Genomic DNA, 19614 nt, shown 5'->3' on the forward strand with positions numbered 1-19614 from the left:
TGAAATAAGAGCGAATAGAGCAGAACTGAGCAATTAACAAATTACTCATTTTTTTTGCTTGTTTACACTGCCCAAACTGTGAGTTTAATGATTTGTCTTACTTAAGATCTTTTATACCAAAAGTGAGTTATACAAGTTTGGTTTTTACAAATACATTTTTGCTTCGTAAAGAACTAATTTCATTAGTGAGCCAAAGCTAACCAACAGGAGACTATGAAGATTAGGTAGGTTCTAAGATTCAATCTTTAATTGAAAATTCTTAGGCACAGTTCACAAATTTGTTAATTCTTCTTCCCTACCTATGATTCTTGGGCGTGGCTGTACATGCTTTCCTATCGCACATGTGGCATCAGCTAAACCAGGCAGAAAATCTGCTCTAAGAACATTTTTGCAACTGTTGGCTCCCGTCAAGTAAGACTATGACAAAAAATTGATTAATTCTGCAACTCGCAGAGAAGATTCTGGACAGACACAGGACTAGTAGCATTGTCTTATTTATTAATGTAATTCAAACATTTTGCTGATAAAACTTTTGTCCATGACTATCCTAGCAACAAAATTTTACTCAAAATATTTCACTATGAAATGGTGTTGCAACTTCAATGTAGTTTTTATTAATGAATTGATTTTCATAAAGCAAATCTTACTCTTAAAATGGTAGGTTCAGTGACCAAAAGCGATTAAAAAAAAAAAGCTTCCCCCCTCCCCATGCCAATCCTTGAGACTGTTTGGATCAAACTGAGTTCTGGACCTGGGCTAGACTGAAGGGAAAGAGTGTAGCTCATTCCCAAGTAACTAGAACAGGCTAATAGGACACCCAAACTGACACGACCAAGAAACCACATAAAGAATTGAGTTCACTGGGCAGCTCTAGAAAGGTGTAGACCGGATGAATCTGACCGAGAGCATGGTCTCCTTCACCACAATGCTATTCCTCGGGTATCCTAATTGGAAGAGCTACAAAATCAGTCCCTGTTTCCATCCTCCCCATCTCACCTGTAGGCCTTCCTGCGGTACCTTGGGAGAGATCCTGAGCTTTTCATATTCTATGGATTTTTGCATCACTCTTTTGATGAAGAGAATTACAATAACATGCTTCTCTCTCTTAGTCCCCTAAAGTGTGTGTTTATAGCAGTTTGAGAGAGTAGATTTGGGTTGTTAAAATACAGTCATCTCTCCCTATAATTCTCTGCCTTTTGCTGCAGTTTGATTACTGAGTCTCACTTTCTACTTAATTAGAACAGCGAGTTCTTCTATTCTTTCTGAGAAGCTTAAGTATGAGACCAGAAAACGCTGGGAAGTTTTGCCACATGGAGATGGAAGAAGAGCGTCTCTAGAAGCTCTAGCTCTGGGTTTCAGGCACTTCAGTAAGAGACTTTCCTCCCCTGTTCCTATGTACATTCAAGGAAAATGAAAGCAAGAAGGCCCCAGAGACTGCCTGGGGGAGGGGGCGGCAAATGAGGTACCGGGTAGCCTGTCGGGTAGCAGCACAGGGCTCCCCAGAGGGCCACTCACTGAAGAAGAGTCATTGGCACAAAGGGTTTCCCTCCTGCCTGTTCTTACTCATATCAGCCACTTTCAGAAGAGTGGGACAGATGTTTCTCATTGGTAGGCAGGAAATGAGGCTCCTGACCCCTCTTAACATGATCATTGCAGCCCATGCCTTTCTCCCAATCTCAGAGCCATGCCAGCCTTGAGTTGGCCTTTGGAGGAAGAAGGGGGACCGCAGAGGGGAAGTCAGGGACTAGAGGTCATCCTCATGGCACCTGGGGCACTACTTCAGACTCTGAAACTTTCTGGTGCTACCCTTTGCAGGATCACAGCCACAATGTCCTGCCCTGGACTGAGAGAGGGGGCTCTACCCTCCCCCTAGCAAATGAAGAATGGCGCAGGTTGGGGAATGGACAATTCTACCCAAAAGGAAATTCACTTTTTCTTATATTTAAGGAAAGCTATTTTAATACAATCCCTGCGATCCACCAAGATAAGATCTGCCCCATTTCATGCCAGACATCTTCTAATGACCCTGTTCTTTTCCTTCCTGTGCACCTTCCCACCCCCACACCAACTGCATACAGCCAGCCCGGTTCCCTCTCATGGGCTGTGGACTAAACGCAGCCTGACCACAGAACCCAGCAGAGTAATGGGGTGCATCAAAGAGACAAAAAATGTTTGGTTTCTCTTGGATCTGCTCATGTAGATCCTCATAATAAACTCTAACCGTAGATAACCTTCACATCCTTGAAAATGCCACGTTCCCCTAGGGATCCGTTTCCCTCTTTTCTTTTCCTGGCTTAGGATTGCTTTGCCCAAAGTCTCTTCTGTCTCTCTGTCTCTGTCTCTGTCTCATCAAGTGTCATCTTGAGCACTTGAGGTCTTTCCTAGCCTTCCATAGAGCATCCTTTCTTGGATTCAGAGGGTCACTATATGGGATTTTCTCTAAGCTGCTGAGATCTCGATTTCTGAGGGAAACCTAACTATGGCCTTCCTCCCCATCACACCCCTCCTCCCTCAAGACTGGCATGTGCAGTGCCATCTGTAGGAGCACCTGGGTGAGACATAATTTAAGAGAAAGATGCCAGATAAGGGCTGAAAAGAGTAGAAGCCACACGTTACCTGGTCAGTATTATGGGGAACTGGGGGACAGAGATCATGCGGTACGATGCCCTAAGGGTCAGGGAAACAATATCCTTTTGCCAGGCTCTACACTTGCTGTGTAACCTTGGACCAGCCATTTAATCCAGTGGATCTCTGCTCCCTCATCTTTTAAAGGAGAATGTTGAATCAACTAATCTCTGAAGGGTTTTTTTTTTTTTTTTCATTTATGATTCCATGATCCTTAACCAAACATTGAGACCCAAGAATAGGTTATTCATTCCCCCCTCTGAAGGTTATTTCCATAATCCAAAAGGAATAATACGCTCCTGGATGCTACTTGAACATGCTCTTCTGTTGAATCCAGTTCCTTTTCCTGGAGGCTATGGAAGACTGTCACAGATGTGAAATATGTACTGAAGAATGGTGTCCCCGATGTCAGGTCTCACCCCACCCCTCCTGGCCATAACTGGTACTAGATTTTGATAAAAATATCCTGTTGCTCAGGGACCCATTCCATGAAGACAACCAAAAGCCCAAGAGCCAGGGACTAGATGAGAGACACAGAGCATAAGAGAATAATTTCCTTTTGGCTCTCAAAACAGGGCATGAGTGAGACCTGAACAACTAGAACAGTCTGTCAGAACTGTTTCCAGGAACAGCAGAGGAAGGTAAGAAATTAGAAAAAGGATGAAACAATTTAGTGCCCTCCCAACCATGATCTCTATTCTGTGAACCCACTCCCCTGCCAGACAGAATTCCTCAGGCAATGACTGTGGTTCTGGGCTCTGCAGGAGATATGACCAGCTCCAGAAACAAGGCTGAGGTACTGTGTCTCAAGAAGAAACTGACCTCAGGCACTGCAGGGAGAGTGGGTGAGAACCATCAATTCCCCTCAGGGCAACAAGCCTCTCTCTCCTTGGTCATCTTGGACTTACATCATGACAGAAAAATTTCCCAGCCAAACAGGCAAGAAATAATTCTAAATAGCAAAGATCTCTAGGGTTGAGTGAATTCCTAGCATGTTTTATTTCAGAAATGGCTGCATTATTAGGATTTGGCCTTGAATAGGTGATTCTTCTCAGATGCAGGAATGTGGCTAGGTAGGACCTCCAAGGGCTTAGGTGGTGACCTGAAGGTTCCTTGGAAATGCTGGGCTGGCAGGGAACCCATTCTGCCATTAGTCACAACCCAAAGGAGGAACCATACAGATGCCACCAGGACATGAGGATGGACTGGATCTGCGTGATCACAGGCCCAGAGCATCGGGACAATGGTCTTCTGAAATTAAGGAAATGGACACAAATTCTTCTGTGAAACCCTACTATTCCCAGACCTGCCTCCCAGGTTTTGGAACCTGAAAGCCTCAGTCCTTAGCCTAGTCGGCAGCTGCTGTGCGTGGGGGTTTGTGGGGCGTGAGTGGGCAGGTGGGGGGTGTCGGGAAGGTGGAGGCGGCTTGGCCTTCTTTACTGGGTGTGGCTCTCACGCGGAGGCTGGCTACGCTATCCTATCGAACGGGAAGTTACCACCACAGGAATGCGTCAAGACTACAAACATAAAGAACCACAGACACAGATTTCATCCAAATTCTATGAGGAGTGAACAACAACAACAACAACAAAACAAAACAAAAAAACAAAAAACAAGAGAAGAAAGAGAAGAAAAGAAAGAAAAAAATAGCCCTTCGTGGTAAAGGGCATGCTGGGAAGGCGAGAGCCAGAGCCGCCTCCCCAGAGCATGCTGGGAGGACGGGCCCCGGAGCCGCTCTCTAGAGCATGCTGGGAGACAGACACCAGCACGTCTCCAGGGACTGCGCTTCCCCCAACTCCCACCCCTGTTCCCTCACCCACCCCCAACCCAGAGACTAGAGGAAAGTCTGTCCAAAGACGACTGCTGAAGAGGGTATGCTGTGGTTCTCTGCAGGTCCCCCACACTGTGGAGGGTTGAGTCAGCAAGTGGGGAGAACAGTCAAGATGAGGAGATGGAAAAACAGAGAGGCAGGAGAAAAACGGGGGGACTGACAGAGCCTGGAGGGGCCAGTGTGTTGGCGGAGGACGAGGGCAGAGTGGAGCGTGCGGCCGTGTGGCTGCTAGCCCGAGGCGTTGATGTAGAGCTGGCTCTTGAGAATGTAGTCGATGACCGGCTGCGACAGGTAATCCACCACGTGGCCGTCCCCGTGCTGCAGGGCCAGCCTGGAGGAGAAGAGACGGTGGTCAGACGACGCCTTCCTTGACCAAGGCCGAAGGACGGGCCTGCCCACCTCTTTCAGGGAAAGGGTTTACCCAACACCCCAGTCTCTGCCTTTGCTTAGGCTCCATAAATGGCTTCCCTCTTGGGAAAAGCTCGCCTGCCCCAGAATTCCTCCCCCAGCCTGGTGACTCCATTCCATCCTGGCTCTGCCATTTCCTAGCACAGGGACCTCAAGCAAGTTATTTAAGCCCCTCTGTTCTTCAGTTTTCTCCTCTGTAAAAATGAGGGGAATATTTGGGCCCATCTCCTTCAGTTATTAAAAGGAATTAAAAAATAAAAATAAAAGGATTAAATGAGTCATGCAAAGCCTTTAGAATAGCCCAAACACACAGTAGGTATTTAAATGTGTTGACTGTTCTTATTTTTTTTCCTTCGTGTTTCTCTGCATCATGGTCTCATGAAAGTGAATCTCCTGAGGGACCACTTCTTTCCTTCCTACAGGAGCCCTGACACAGAAGAAGGTGACCTCCTCTGAGGCAGGGAGGAAGGAGGAAGGCACTACCAGGTACGAGAGAGTTCCAGTGAGGCGCTTTGGTTTCTCCACAGTTGTGCTCCAGCCTTGGTCTGGCTGCTTCCCATTCTCTGCTCATATGATGGTCTTGGGAATGTCAGGCCCCACAGAGCTATTTGTAAAAAATGCACATACTCCTCCAGAAATGTAGATTCTAAAAGGCAGCTGAGTCCTGCCCTGTGAGACCTCTTCAGAGGCTGGCTCACAGCCTCTTCAGTGCATACACTGTCTTGATCTTGCAAGCAAGCTAGGTCCCTAAGTGCCTCCCTGCACAGTTCACAGGGAGGCTTCTGGAAAAAGTGATCTGTATCTGTAGTTTCCGAATGCCAATCCCAGCTTGATCAGAATCACCCAGGAAGCAGATTCCTAGGCTCATCCACCATGGATTCTGATTCAGTGGGATTCAAGGGGACACGGGAATTTGTGTGCTTGTGTAAGCTGGTGGGGTAGTTTTATTGTGCAGCCATGTTTGGAACCAAATCCTTCTCCTCTCCCCCCATTGGCCCTTGTTACTGGGTTTCAGCTCTCACCTCACAGTTTGATGCTCTGCTACTCTTTGAAGTGTGTACATAATCACCTTCCAGGGAGGAAGTCCAGTAGACCTTTAAAAATGCTGGGCCCATCTGATTTCTCTGAACTATGTGACAGAGATGACAATGCTCCCCATCTTTGTGCCCTCTCTTGCCTTGGTTCTTGGGCCAGCACGGCTGGTGGTCTCTGACGGCTCCTTAGCCTTCTTTTAAATGCTTCTCTTCTTACTGACTCTCCCTGTGAGCTCAGCCATACTCTTAACGTAATTTACAGCTATGTGCTCATGGCTTTCGGTTCTATTCCACTTCCAGACCTCTACATTCATATACCTCACCATTCCACTGGACACTTCCAGTTGCAGCTTGTGGTGGACACTGTTACCTGGTCCTTAGCATCCATTCTCTCCTTCTATTTAGGAATAGAACATCCTGAGTTTAAGCTGGGCACATAAAGTCCATGTTTCAGCCTCCCTTGCGGCAAGCTATGGCCGCGTGACTGGGGCTGAGCCCATGGGGTGCAGCGGGGGAGTGACACGTCCAATGATGAGTCACCTTTTAAAAGACAAAGCTCCTGCCCTTTCCAGCGGTCACGGCAGCAGCTGGGGACCCACAGATAAGAGGCTTCACGTGAAAGAGGTCAGAGATTCAATCTCTTTTGACTTCAGTAAGAGGGAAATAAACATTTCTCTTATTTAAACTATGACTATTTGGGCTCTTTTTGTTATGGCAGCTTAGCCTATACTCTCATTAATACAATAAACACCTCAAACTAAAGAGTCTCAAACTAAAAACATCCTCTTCCTCCCGAGAACTAGGTAAAACTAGCTGATGACCCACCTCCCTCTTTAAAAGTAAATGACTGAGGGGGCACCTAGGTGGCTCAGTCAGTTGAATGTCTGACTCTTGATTTTGGCTCAGGCCATGATTTCAGGGTTGTGAGATCGAGCCCCATGTTGGGCTCTGCGCTGGGTGTGGAACCTGCTTAAGATTCTCTCTCTCTCTCTCCCTCTCCCCCTGCCCCTCCCCGCCCCCCACTCATGCACTCTCTCTCTCTCTCTCCAAAAAAAAAAAAGTAGATAACTGGGGACAAATACATGAGGTCCCCAAAGAAGGCTAAATGCCAGGCAGCAGGTGTCAGCAAATGGTAAGAGTCAGTTGTATTAAAACTTGTAAGCCCATTTGACCAAGGTCCCTCTGGCTGTTAAACGTACCTGCTCTTGGTTGAGCTGACAACAGACATGGGATGGTTGATGTCATCCTTCACCACCATAATGTTATTCTGGAGACAGAGCAGAGAAAGCAGGTTGCCCTCTCCTCACACTTAAACTCCTTGGGTGCCCTCACTCTTCCCTACCACCGCTGCCCCCTACCACCTCCCCCCACCACCCCAACAGGCCCCTCAGAGAAGGAACACACCACAGAGCTAGAGCAGCAAAGAGATGGAGGACTCACTTTGTATTTGCGGAGTATTGAGGAGTGATTCATAATTCGGTCTGTGTCAGCTGCGTCCCGGGGCACCACCACAATCCCAAAGTCCCCGACGATCACCTCCATCTGAAAAAACAAAGAGAGCGTCGTTTGGTGCATCCATGACTCCAACCCCTACTAAGCAACTACTTAGCAGGTGGAATGATCTTCCATGTGGAACCCCAAGCTCTGGTCCTAAGCTTGCCTTCTCAACCCTCCCAGTCAGCTCTTTCAAGTAACAACCTGTAACAGTGTTAGTGGAATGAGTGGGAACTTTGCCTGGCACCACAGAAGATGCTTAATAAATACCTCTAGACTGAATGAATAAATGTGCTCCTGCATGTCTGGGCATCTCCAATTCCTGAGGCTCCCATTGAGTTCATTATGCCGAAGAGTAACAGGAATGACACATAGTCCTTACATGGTAGACACTCTCACAGGCGACACAGGTCCCGTTGCCCAGCAAGTGTACCCCCGCTCCCAGCCGGACTATTGAGAAGGGCTGAATGCTCCCTGGCTCACCCATGTCAAAGCTGCTGGGGACTCAAGGGTGATGAAGAGCATGGAAGGGCTTGGAACGCCTGTGTGCCCACAGGCAGTGATAGAAAGAATATCACTATGGGGTCACTTCTGAGATCAGCCTCTGATAAATGCTTGCTGCCCTAATGAGAAATGAAACCTTTTCATGAAGAAAAAATTATTTTTTCTGGTTATACACACAGTACAAGCTTGGGAAATTCAGGGAAAAAAAATCAATCACAACCGCACAATCCGGATAACTACTCTTAACATAGTGTGTTCTGTCCAGTGTTTCCTTCTTTATAAATAAGTGTATATACCTACAACTGGATTACACTGAAAAATTAATCATTTTATCTGTATTTTTTATTTAGTATTATATTGTGAGCATTTTTTCACATTGTTAAAAATTACTTGAAAAAATTAAGTTTTAACAGTCTGATTATTTCATTGTCTGTACTATGATATACATGATATATTAAACCAACCTTGTATTATAGAATGTGTACAGTTACTTCTGATTTTTTGCAAGTATACATAACACTTTGTTGAAGATCTTTATATATAAATCTTTTGCCACATCTCTATTTCCTTAGGATAAGAAGTAAAATGATTAGATGAAAGGATATACACTGAACAGATTTCAAAGTCTTAAGGCCTATTACCAAGTTGCTTTCTGGAAACTCGGGCCAATTTTTATTTTCAAAAAGCTTGAAAGTTACGGCATTTAATAGACTTGGATCTCGCCCGGGCATATTACTGTTTCGATCTTGCCAATTAAGGATCCCAGATGCGGAGAGAAGGGAGGGGGAGACAGGTTGCTTCTAAGCAGGGCAGCTCATTGTGCAAGACCCGCTCTGGTGGCAAGGGACCCAGGTTTTTCCTCCTAATAAGTGCCACAGAAACAGACATTAGGGAGCACTGTGGCCACCTCTTCTCTATCAGACAACTTCGATACGAGCAGAATTCCACTTCGCAGTCTGATTCATTGATTATGTTTGCGTACGTATGTGTGCGCCCGAGCATGTGTGCACATGCCCTTGGGTATTTCCAGCCACCTTTCCCCTACTTCTCCCATTGCTCACAACTGGGGCTAGAGTTGCAGCTGGAACTCTGATGCTGCTGACACAGAAAGCTGGCTGAAGGTGCCCTGGGAGGGAAGCTGTGGAGAGAAGTTAGAAGCCAGGTATAGAATATCAGAGTCCCCATTGGATCATGCCATTTGGAAGAGACAGAGCATTATACCGCATGCTGCATCTGTCGGTAGTGCTCAGGTGGGGCAAACAGGCACCAAGCATTTGTCCTATAAACCAGGAATGTTAGGGAGAGGCAGGGCAAGGAGCTGGAGGTAAAGCCACTCCTCCTCCACAGCTTTAGAATATTGCACTGGGATTCGCTACTCAGAAGGTAACCCGAGGCACTGGTTCTCAAACTTGGCTGCACATGAGAATCACCTGAGAGCTTTTAACACTCTCAAAGCCCAACTCGTACCTAAGAGCAGTGAAAGTCAGAATCTCGGAGAATGGAACCCAGGCATCAATAGTTTGGCTAAATTTCCCAGGTGATTCCAATATGCAACCAGCTTGAGGACCAGGGGTCTAAGTACTGCTTAAAACTCCGGGGGAAGTGGTAGGGTGGAGAAAGAGAAAAGAGAAGGGGGAGGAGAGGAGAGGGCGGGGGGGGGGGGGGGAGGGAATCTATCCAAACTGGTATACACGAACATTCCTCAACTGCCTCTCTTGGTAGATGACTCAAGATATCTGGTGTACATGGCGTAATGTAGGATCTGCCTTCAATTTGATTCTGAGGACTTGGTAGATGTTCCATAAGCGATGAATGAACTAAGAGGGCTATTTAAAGTGAGCATTCTCAGTGAAAGCCTGAAAACAAGGGTTCCGCCTGGAGTCCGGCCTCGCGGGGGATGTCACCCTACGGTGACACCCTATGGGTGACATTAGTACAGCTGCTGCTTCCCACTCAGGAGCTGATGATCTGAGCACTCAATCAGTAACAGTGCCAGGTGGCTCAGTGGGTGGCAAGCAGATGGAGACCTTGCTGCCTGAGATGTTTTCTTTTTCCAGAAACAGGTGACAGACTTGCCCCCTGGGAATTGCAGATGGAGCGAGGGAGACAGGGTCTACAGGACAAGACATACAGCTTAACCACATCCAAGCTGCACGTCTGTGGGAGTTCGGGTCAGAGACTGCAGATCTTTTCTGCTCCTTTGCCTAGACCCTAGGACACCGGGCTTGATTTTCATGCTAGAGGGTATCTGTGTGGGTGTGCGTCTGGGGGTGGGGAGAGATGCCATGTTCTAGAGTTGGTAAGGTGCGCCCTCCGTCCCATACGTATCCATCTCGTGCAGGGACTTAGCTGTCCTTCCCACCCCCACCCCCAAACCCCGTTTCCTGTCTTCGCCTGGCCCCCAGGAGACCACCCTCTCTTGGTTTCCTCCTACCTCAGCAGCTGCAATTTTTGGTCTTCTTGTGCTGGTTCTTTCTCACGTCCCTAACCTTGACCCATTGGAGTCCCCCAGGCCTCAATCCTTGGACCTCTTCTTTTTTCTAGCTACACTCATACTCTTAATGATTTCACTCAATTTCAAAGCATTAGAGACAGACCGAAGGCTCCCAGATTAATACCTCGGGCATAACTTCTCTCCTGAACTTCAAACTCATATATCCAGCAGCCTTTTCAATATGCCTATTTAGTGGGGCATCCCAAATCTAAAATGTCCATGGGCACCCAAACCCTCTGACATCAATCAATGAGTAAATCAGCCAATCCTCATACCCCGCAAAATGCTTTTCCTATAGTCTTCCTGTAGTCTTTTTCATTTCAGGAAATGGAAACTCTCTTCTCACAATTACTCAGGTCAAAGCCTGGGAATTTTCCTGGACCCCTCCCTTTCTCTCACATCCCACATTCTACCTAAAAGGTACCCAATTGATTCCAGCTTCAAAACAAATCCAAGAATCTGCTCGTTTTTCACCATTTCCATCAAGTCTCTGCTGGTCCAAGCCTCCTTTGGTAGGTTAAATAGTGGCCCCCAAAGATAACCAGGTCCTAATCTGTGGGACCTGTGAATGTTACCTTATATGGCAACATATATGCAGATGTGATTAAGCAAAGGATCTTGAAATTATCCTACATGATCTAGGTGAGCCCTAAGGTAATAACAAGTGTCCTTACAAGAGGGAGGCAGAGGGAGATTTAACACAGAAGAGAGAAGATAATGTAAAGACAGAGCAGAGAGAGATTTGAAGATGCTCCACTGTTGGCCTTGAAGATGGAAAGAAGGGTCATAAGCCCAGGAAGGCAAGCGATGCAGCTTTAGAAGCTGGAGAAGGTGAGGACACAGATTCTCCCCTGGAGCCTCTGGAGGGAATGTGGCCTTGCCAACAACTTGGTCTTGGCCCAGTTGAATTTTGGACCTCTGGCTTCCAGAAGTGTAAGAGAATAAATGTGTTTGTGTGTGTTGTTGTTTTAAGATTTTATTTATTTATCTATTTGAGAGAGAGAGAGCGAGCGAGCAGGGGGAGGGGCAAAGGGGGAGGGAAAGGCAGAGGGAGAGAGAATCTTGAGCAGACTCCGTGCTGAGCACCGAGCCCTATGCAGGGCTTGATCTTATGTCCCTGAGATTGTGACCTAAGCTGAAACCAAGAGTCAGAACCCTAACCAACTGAGCCACCCAGGCGCCCCTGTGTGTGGCCTTAAGCCACCAATCTTCAGCAACAGAAAATTAATTCATCCTCATCACCTCTCACTTGGATTACTCTGGTCTCCTTGTTTTTCTCTTGCCTTTTTTTCAGTCTATTCCCAACAGCCAGACCGAGAGTATTAAAGGAGATTGTGCTGCTCCTTGGCTCAAAAGTCTTCACTTAAGTGTCACCTTCTCAGTGAGACCAGGCTATTTCAACTTGTGTGGCCATGCACGCAGACCCACAGGCTTTCCACACCTGCACCATCCCTGCCCCTTCTTGGGTTTGCTGCTCCTCCTTAGCTTTTATGTCCATCTAATACCTTATATATTTTCTTTATTCCACCTGATTTTTGTCTCTTTCTCTCTCTTCTATAAAGGTAACCTCCATGAGGACAGGGAGCTTTGTGTGTTTGGTTTACCACTGTGTCCCCAGAGGAGAAGGACCTGGCGCCTCATACATGCTTAATAGGTGCTATTGAAAAAGTAGATGCCTGCAGAGTCTTGTCTGGCAGCTGAGGTCGAGCCATTAGCTGATAAACTCTGTCTCAGGACCTGGCGACGAGCCCACAGTACCTCATGGGAGCTCTGGGAGGTCCAAAGAAGTTACTCAAAAGATAGACTCTCAGGTCCTATGATAAGTTAAGGGTGAGCTTACTTTTGCAGGTTCCCACATTTGATCTGATTGGTGGGCAGAAGTACCTGGGGCAGCTTTAAAACCAATGACAAAAGTAGAGCCCCCAGACCTCACCCCAGGGATTTTGATCCAACATGTCTAGGATGGGCTGGAGCCTCTCTCTTCACAAAGCTCCCTAATCCTTCTGATGTGCACCAACCCCTGGGGAATTGATGCTTCAAATCACATTGGCAGTTGCCTAAGCTGCTAATTCTCTGGCTTGGTTTGGGATGAGGTCAAAATGAGATACTCGTGCGACAAGCATCTCTGAGGATTCCAGCAAAAATGAGGACAAGCACGTCACTCTGTGCACTGGGGAGTGGGGGGCGGGGGGTTGGGGCGGACATCTGACCCCAGGAAACAGAGGGTGCTCAGGCTCTCCCTGCCCATGGAGCTTGCAGGAGTGTGCTCAGACCCCTGGGATGGAGCTGTTATTCCAGCATGAGGGGGGCCCATGTCTCCTGCATGTTCATGAAGAGTTCTCCGCCTCGGGAGTAGGGAGGTGGGTGAGTCGCCAAGGTAGCAGAGCTGTTCTGCTCGGCAAGTCCCTTTCCTGATGCTGACCAATGTGACCCCATACTACCCCGCCACAGTTAGCAAGATCAGGGTAGTCTTCTCCTACCCCCCACCCCCGCCCAGCATATAGTGGCCCTCTCAGCTGAGCTCTGGCCGGTCATGCCTGAGGTGGGGGTCTATGACATTCATCCTGTTTCAACTTCCTGCTCACAGGCACAGCGTTTTGATCATATCTTTTCATCCTCTGGTCAAAAGCTCCCCAGGGGAGGCAGGGGTGGGGATGGGGAGAGGAAGTGGGAGGGGGTGGACTCTGCTTCCCCAAATGTGGGGAATCTGAAGGAAGGATATGAGACATGTTGAGGCAGGAAGCAACTTGGCCTTGGGAGAGAGAACACTCATGAGGACCCAGGCGGCAAATCTGGAAGGAATGTGAAGTTCTCATCATCTTTCCAGGAGGCTGAATTTCAATATCTGCACTGTTGGATTAGAGGGATGCTTTGGGTTGGGGATGCCCTGTGCTCTTAGCCAAGTACTTTCCTGGGCACCAGGGACAGAGGGCTTCATCTCTTGGATCGATCACTACCTAGAAGGAGGCATTAAACAAATGATTAATGACTTCAAGTGTATCTATTGCTATGAAGGATGAGGGCAGGTTACTATATTAAGTGGCTAATACCTTGTAGTGGCTAATGTCTTATGGGTAACTTGTAAAAGTTTGGGCCACATCTCATGGTAGACTTAAACTCTCTTTTGGGCTAAGCTCCTCCAAACAAGGAGGAGGTACTCTTTCATTCCACAAACTTTTATGTCGTGTATATGGTAAATGGGGCACTCTCCTGGTGTTGCCAAATAAGACAGGTAAATCTAGTATACTCATAGAGCTAGTATACTCATAAACAAAAATGTAAATAAGAATACATGAGGTGGAATTAAGTATAATATTGAATATAAAACACAATGACCTTTAAGTTGAAACCAAAATGACAAGAAGGGGCCAGACATAGGGATATCTGGGGTAAGAGCCCTCCTAGTTAGGCCACAACTAGTGCAAAGGCCCTGAGGTAGGAAAATATATTAAAAAAAAATAAGACTGAAGCACAGAGAAGTAGGAAAAATAGACAAGGACCAGATCAAAGATGGTGTGTCATTCCAATTGCAAACAGAAGTCATTAGAGTGTTTTAAACAGAAGGTTTGACTTCCACTGACAACAGGATCCAATTTACATTGATTTGCCCAGGCAAGTGTAAGTGGACCCTCTGTAAGATCATTCTGAAATCAGGATTCAAAATCCTGACCATCTCCCCCAAACAGTGCTCTCTTCTCAGTACATGGGTGACTTGAGCCCACTTGTGTTTCTTCTCCAGATGAGGATGTTCAGCGATAGACAAGGGACTGTTAGTAAGGAGGGAAACAAACAGGCATTAAGCTATTTGTTATGTGCCAAGCACAGTGCTGGGAGCTTTACTGATTACTACACTTAATCCTTACAACAATGGTCTTCTGAGATATGTGCCTCAGTTCTCCATTTATAGATGGGGAAATCAAGACTCAGATATAGTAACTAGTTAGTGGATTTGAACCCACTCTGGTCAGCTTTAAAGGCTCTTTCTGCCACATCAAACCTCTTCGAGATCCATTTCTTAAGACTCACATTTTAGTGACTTGAAACTTTTTTGGTTTGAAAATATATTCTTATTTTTTCTCCAGGTTTATCATGGGCTTCCTCCGTTCATTACTGTACATCGCCCCCTGGAGTATATAATTTTGTATTCTTTCAACGGGGTTGCAAAAGATGCAAGGAATGGTGTCCCGCAGAAGCCACAGAGTGGGTTAGGGGTTTCTGAAATATGCCCCACCCATTTCGGCAAAAGAATTCTCCACCCTTGTTCTGGCCTCTGTTCCTCTCTGGAGGGAAAGCAGGGCAAGAGGTTAGTATGATCAGGGTTGAGAAAGCGGGAAGGCATTTCCAGAATGGCTCTCTTAAGTGCAAATAAATGAATGATCCTTCAGAGGGGTTTTCCAGAGGAAATTATCCCCATTCCCATTTCCAATTTGACTGGGGGTTGTGGGAAGGCAAGAGATTCCAGACTCAAGTCAAAAGCTTGAAAACCAAACCAACAGTATCTTTCACATGAGAACCAGAATCTTCCATGATAGGAGCTAAGCCTCCTTCCCTAAAGCCTGTAAATTTGACATTGGTTTTATCAGTGTGGGGGCCTAATCCCCCGGGGTGGAACTGTCCATCGGGCTTCCTGGCTGGGGCTGGACTGTCTGATAAAAACCATCTGAGCCTGAAAGACCAAATGTTTGTCTTTGCTCTATGAGTCCCAGAGCCCTGGGATTTCTTCTGGAGTGGCTAGTGCCCCAGGCTCTTCCTCTGTTTATTTTCTTTGGTTGTTTTCTCATCCCTGGTGGATGTAGGAAGCAGTTAGCCCATGGCTGGTTGGCTGGAAAAATGTAGGGTACAGCCAATTAGAGCCAGCCCGTGGAATGCTAGGTTTCAAGAAGTACAAAAAGAAAGAAAAAGAAAACACAATTTTCCTTACCTGCCCATCTCTGGTGCCTAATGTTCCACCTTTAGATTTTCATTCCTTTTGGTTAATTATTGCCCCTTGCTCATTTAAAATGCAAATGCCATTTGAAAGCAGCTAATACATTTAATCATTAAACTTAAAGATTTTGCCTGTTTGCTGAAAAGTCAAAAGTTTCTCAAATAAAGACCAAGATAAACCATCTCTTTCAACCAGCCAGAACCATCTCCTCAGAAGCTCTTGTTCCCACCATTAGACCTTTTACAGCCTTCTCTCAACCCCAAAAGCCCATCTTTCCACCCACTTAACCCAATCCTGCCCATTACTCAAAGCCCAGCTCAAGTGCTCCCCTCTTGCAGCCTGCTATGAAAAAATATATATATTTCTCATCCTTCTCACTGTCTTTTATGGATTAGGGATCTGAAGACTTGTGCAATTTCACTTCCCAGGAGTGTGCTGGGGGTTAACTGAGCTAATCCAGGAGAAACATCAAAGTGTTTATTGTTTCTCTCTGCCCCCCTAGAAAGTAAAGTGCCCACAGTGAGAAGCTTTGTTTTGTTTTCTCTGCTCATTCAGGCCTAGAGCAATGTCTGGCACTTGGTAGGTACTCAACGAATATTTTAAAACCAATAGATGAATAACAGCCAACATTTATTGAGCGCTTACTAGTTTCAGGAACTCTTCTAAACTTTTTACAATTTTATCTCATGCAATATAAAAAACTAATGTATTTTTAGACTGCAAGTGCCTTAAGGACAGATAACGTGCTTATATTCATACTGGGGTCTAAAACTCAGTAAGTATTAGTGGAAAGATTGATTGAAGGAAAGAATGCTGGAATCAGAATTAATTTGCCAGACTGCCTTCCATTATCATATGATGGACAAAGCAGCTGACAGCATAAGAGCTCTAGACAACGGATTTTATTTGGGGGAGGGGAGTGAGTGTAACAGCTTCCTGCTTCACAAATGTGTGCTCACGGCTGACCCTTTCATCTCTGGCCTTGACTTCCCATAGATCCTGCTCCATGCTTGGATACCTGCTTTCGTGCTGGTGCCAGGATGTGCACAGCAAAGATCAGGTCCCCTAGGGAAGACCGACTCTGTAATAAAAACCCAGGGATGGGAAAGGCTGGCCCCCACCCCACCCCCCACTCCGGGGTGCTGCTCTCCAAGGCTAGCCCAGGAGCCTGGATCTTGAATTCTCTCAGGAATCAAGAATGAAAAAGCCAACTGCCAGGTCGCACAAGCAGCTCCTTTGTATCCCATGGAGAGAAACTTGATGAATATGTATGGCGTTTTCTCCCCCTGGAATGTAAGGGGATGGGTGTGTCATTGGTCAGAGGAGGTCAGAATTCACTGTGGGCTAATGGATCTTTGTGCCTAATAGGAAATGCCCAAGGGATGAGTTAGGAGGTGGGTTTGTTCCTTTGGCTGTGGGATTAGACTGCTGGATGGAGAGCACTGCTTCAGGAGTCCCAATTGCAAGAGCTAGATGGACTCCAGAGAATTTGTGACCATGCCGGAGGAAGCCCGCTGAGGGACAGACCAACTCAGCTGCTTCCCAGGCCAGCTGGGGGCAAAGCTGCTCCCTAGCCCGCTTTGAGTTTTCTTTACAGAAGGGTGGAGACTCCTATTTCTCCCCAAACCTGTGGCTTCTCTCCTGCCATCAGAATCCTGAGGATTCTGAAGAACATGGGAGGCTGGGGTGTGGAGCCAGGGCTTGTGACCTTCCCAAGGAGCTTGGCTCTTCTGCCCACCTCCTGTCCCCAGTCATGGGCAGATTCAGGGGTCTGGGCTCATGGTCACTAAACAGAGGTCTGTGGTCAACAAGTACCACTTGGGACACCAGCTAATGAAGAAACCCGGGGTAGAAATAGGTCTCATGTACCTCATCCCTGGTAATCTCATGGTTACGAACTGAAAACCCTAAAATGGAGCCCTTCCAGGCAAACTCCAGATGGTAGAATTTTCTAGTAGAATAAGCAGGATTCACACTGTACCCAGTCTTTAAAGTAAGACCTTCCTTTTCTAGACCCTGAGATCCAACCATCTGCAAACAAGGACAGTGGAATAATCCTCGGAGTTACTAACTAGTTGTGCGTTCCCTACATCCCCCTCTGCCCAGCCCAACCCTATTTCTAGCAGAACCAGACCCTTTACCAGACCCTGCTCTCTCATTTGCAGGGCAGAAAATAATGCTTTGCAGTCAGCGGCTTTAAGCTCACTGAAGAGATTTCACTAGATATCTAGGATGAGAGAAAATAGGAAAGATACCTTTAGAAGAGAAAGAAGAGGTTCTGCATTCTCTGCCTCCCCCACTCCATCCCCCCCCTCCCCACCCCACCCCCAGAGATAGAAGCTAGAGATCTGTGAAAATCACCCTCTCCTCCCTCCCAGGCAGCACCCTAGGGGCAAAACCTCAGAAGAAAATGAGTCCTGATGATCATTGGTGGGTGGGGCCCGGCGCTGGGCTTCCGGACTCGGCCAGGAGCCCTGCAGAACCCCACCACCTCCAAGTGACCAAGAATGTCCAGACAGGGAAGGCGTCCTATGAACTAATGTTCATGTTCAGGGCCCACAGAAGCCTTTCAGGTTCTGCTAGTCAGTAATATAATAATTGAGACTAACTTCCCATCAGCCCTGTGGAATAGATTTGGACTTGAATTTTAATTTGATTTAAATAAATCAAAGGTGATATTTCTAGCACACCTCTTTTGTGGGTTGAGATTCACACTCGTTATGTAAGGAAACAGCTCCTTGATTTTTTTTTTCCCCTCTACCTCAGGTAGCCAGGCTGGATGCTCTGAATCTTCAGAGTAACCAACCAAGGGGGAACACAGCTGAATAAATGAGGGTTTTGCTCCCCCTTCACTGTCACATTCCCAGTAAATCAACAGCTATTGGTTGCTCTTATTTTTTGTCTTAACCTGTGCTGCTATTTCAGCACCTAGATCTTGTACACAATTTTGGCCACATTACTGTCTACTTTCACAGCACCATGTGAAGTTAGAGAAGAAAGTAAAAGTTAATTAAGCCATTTCATCCAGAACCGAAAGGAGATTTAGAATTTCACCTGCAAGAAATGGTCCAGGGGTGGAGATGAAAACCCTACGCAGTATAATTCACCTCCGGGAAACTCTCCCTCCCCTCTCGGTCCTCCCACAGCATGTTAGCACTCACACCCTTCACCTGGAATATCAGTGTGTATGTCCATGGGTCTGTTGAGGTAAATTTGCTTATGAATGTTTGTTGTATGTAACTGTGTGTCAGGTACTAGGCTGGGCACTTCACGTACACAATCTCATTTAATTTTCCCCAAATCCTATGAGATAGGCACTATTATTACACCCATTTTAGAGATGGGATAAACTGAGGCTCAAAATAGATTTTTGTCATGAGCTGTGTTGGAATAGAGCTGGAATCTGGAATCTGATCCTGAAGGTTCTCTCTCTCTCCAGAAACGTACATATATGTACATGAAAAAATTTCATATGTATATGTCTTGCCATCTGATACTTGGGGGAACAGACTGTATTGCCTATTTTTGTAAATGTCAGAATGTGATAGATAACATGCCATAGATTTTTTTTTTTTTAAGATTTTATTTATTTATTTGACAGAGAGAGACACAGCGAGAGAGGGAACACAAGCAGGGGGAGTGGGAGAGGGAGAAGCAGGCTTCCCACTGAGCAGGGAGCTGGATGCGGGGCTCGATCCCAGGACCCTGGGTTCATGACCTGAGCCAAAGGCAGACACTTAAGGACTGAGCCACCCAGGTGCCCCAGCATGTCATAGATTTTTAAAAGCACAAGCAAGTTGTACTATGTGAAGTGATGTTAACTAAATTTGTGATAATATTTTGCAATATATACATATCTCAAATCATTGCGTTGTACACCTTAAACTAATACCATGTTACATACCAATTATATCTCAATAAAACTGGAAACAAACTGATGCCCAGAGAGTTGAGTGATTTGCAAGTTAATTAACAGCAAGTTAATTAAAAAAGCACTAGGTCTGGAATTGCTGCCTTGAGAACCCAACTGGCATAGGGCTATGGAAGTGGGAGGGGGGTGGCTCAGTTGGTTAAGTGCCTGCCTTTGCCTCGTGTCGTGATCCCAGGGTCCTGAGATCGAGCCCCGCATCGGGGACCCTGCTTAGCAGGGGAGTTTGCTTCTCTCTCTGCCTCTCCCCTGTCACCCCCTTTTGTGCTCTCTCTCTTGCTCACTCTTTCTCTCAAATAAATAAATAAAATCTTAAAAAAAAGGGAGGGGGCTATGGAATTGGGAACTAGCAATAGCTCAGGCTATCCA

At 46.5% G+C, this 19614-nt stretch overlaps 1 protein-coding gene across 2 annotated transcripts in view; it reads right to left on the bottom strand.

Annotated features, from left to right (window-relative positions):
- Positions 1-2825: 2825 nt before the first annotated feature.
- The window catches only part of NMNAT2 (nicotinamide nucleotide adenylyltransferase 2), a 142064-nt gene continuing 125275 nt past the window's right edge, over positions 2826-19614 (bottom strand). For both annotated transcript variants that reach the window (XM_032393183.1, XM_032393184.1), the window contains exons 9-11: positions 7339-7440; positions 7098-7165; positions 2826-4787 (exon numbers count right to left, since the gene is read on the bottom strand). In XM_032393183.1, the coding sequence (XP_032249074.1) occupies positions 4685-4787; positions 7098-7165; positions 7339-7440 (273 nt within the window). In that variant the 3' untranslated portion in view covers positions 2826-4684. The remainder of the gene's footprint in view (positions 4788-7097; positions 7166-7338; positions 7441-19614) is intronic.

The sequence above is a fragment of the Phoca vitulina genome, unplaced genomic scaffold, assembly GCF_004348235.1.
Source record: "Phoca vitulina isolate PV1807 unplaced genomic scaffold, GSC_HSeal_1.0 scaffold71, whole genome shotgun sequence".
NCBI lineage: Eukaryota > Metazoa > Chordata > Mammalia > Carnivora > Phocidae > Phoca > Phoca vitulina.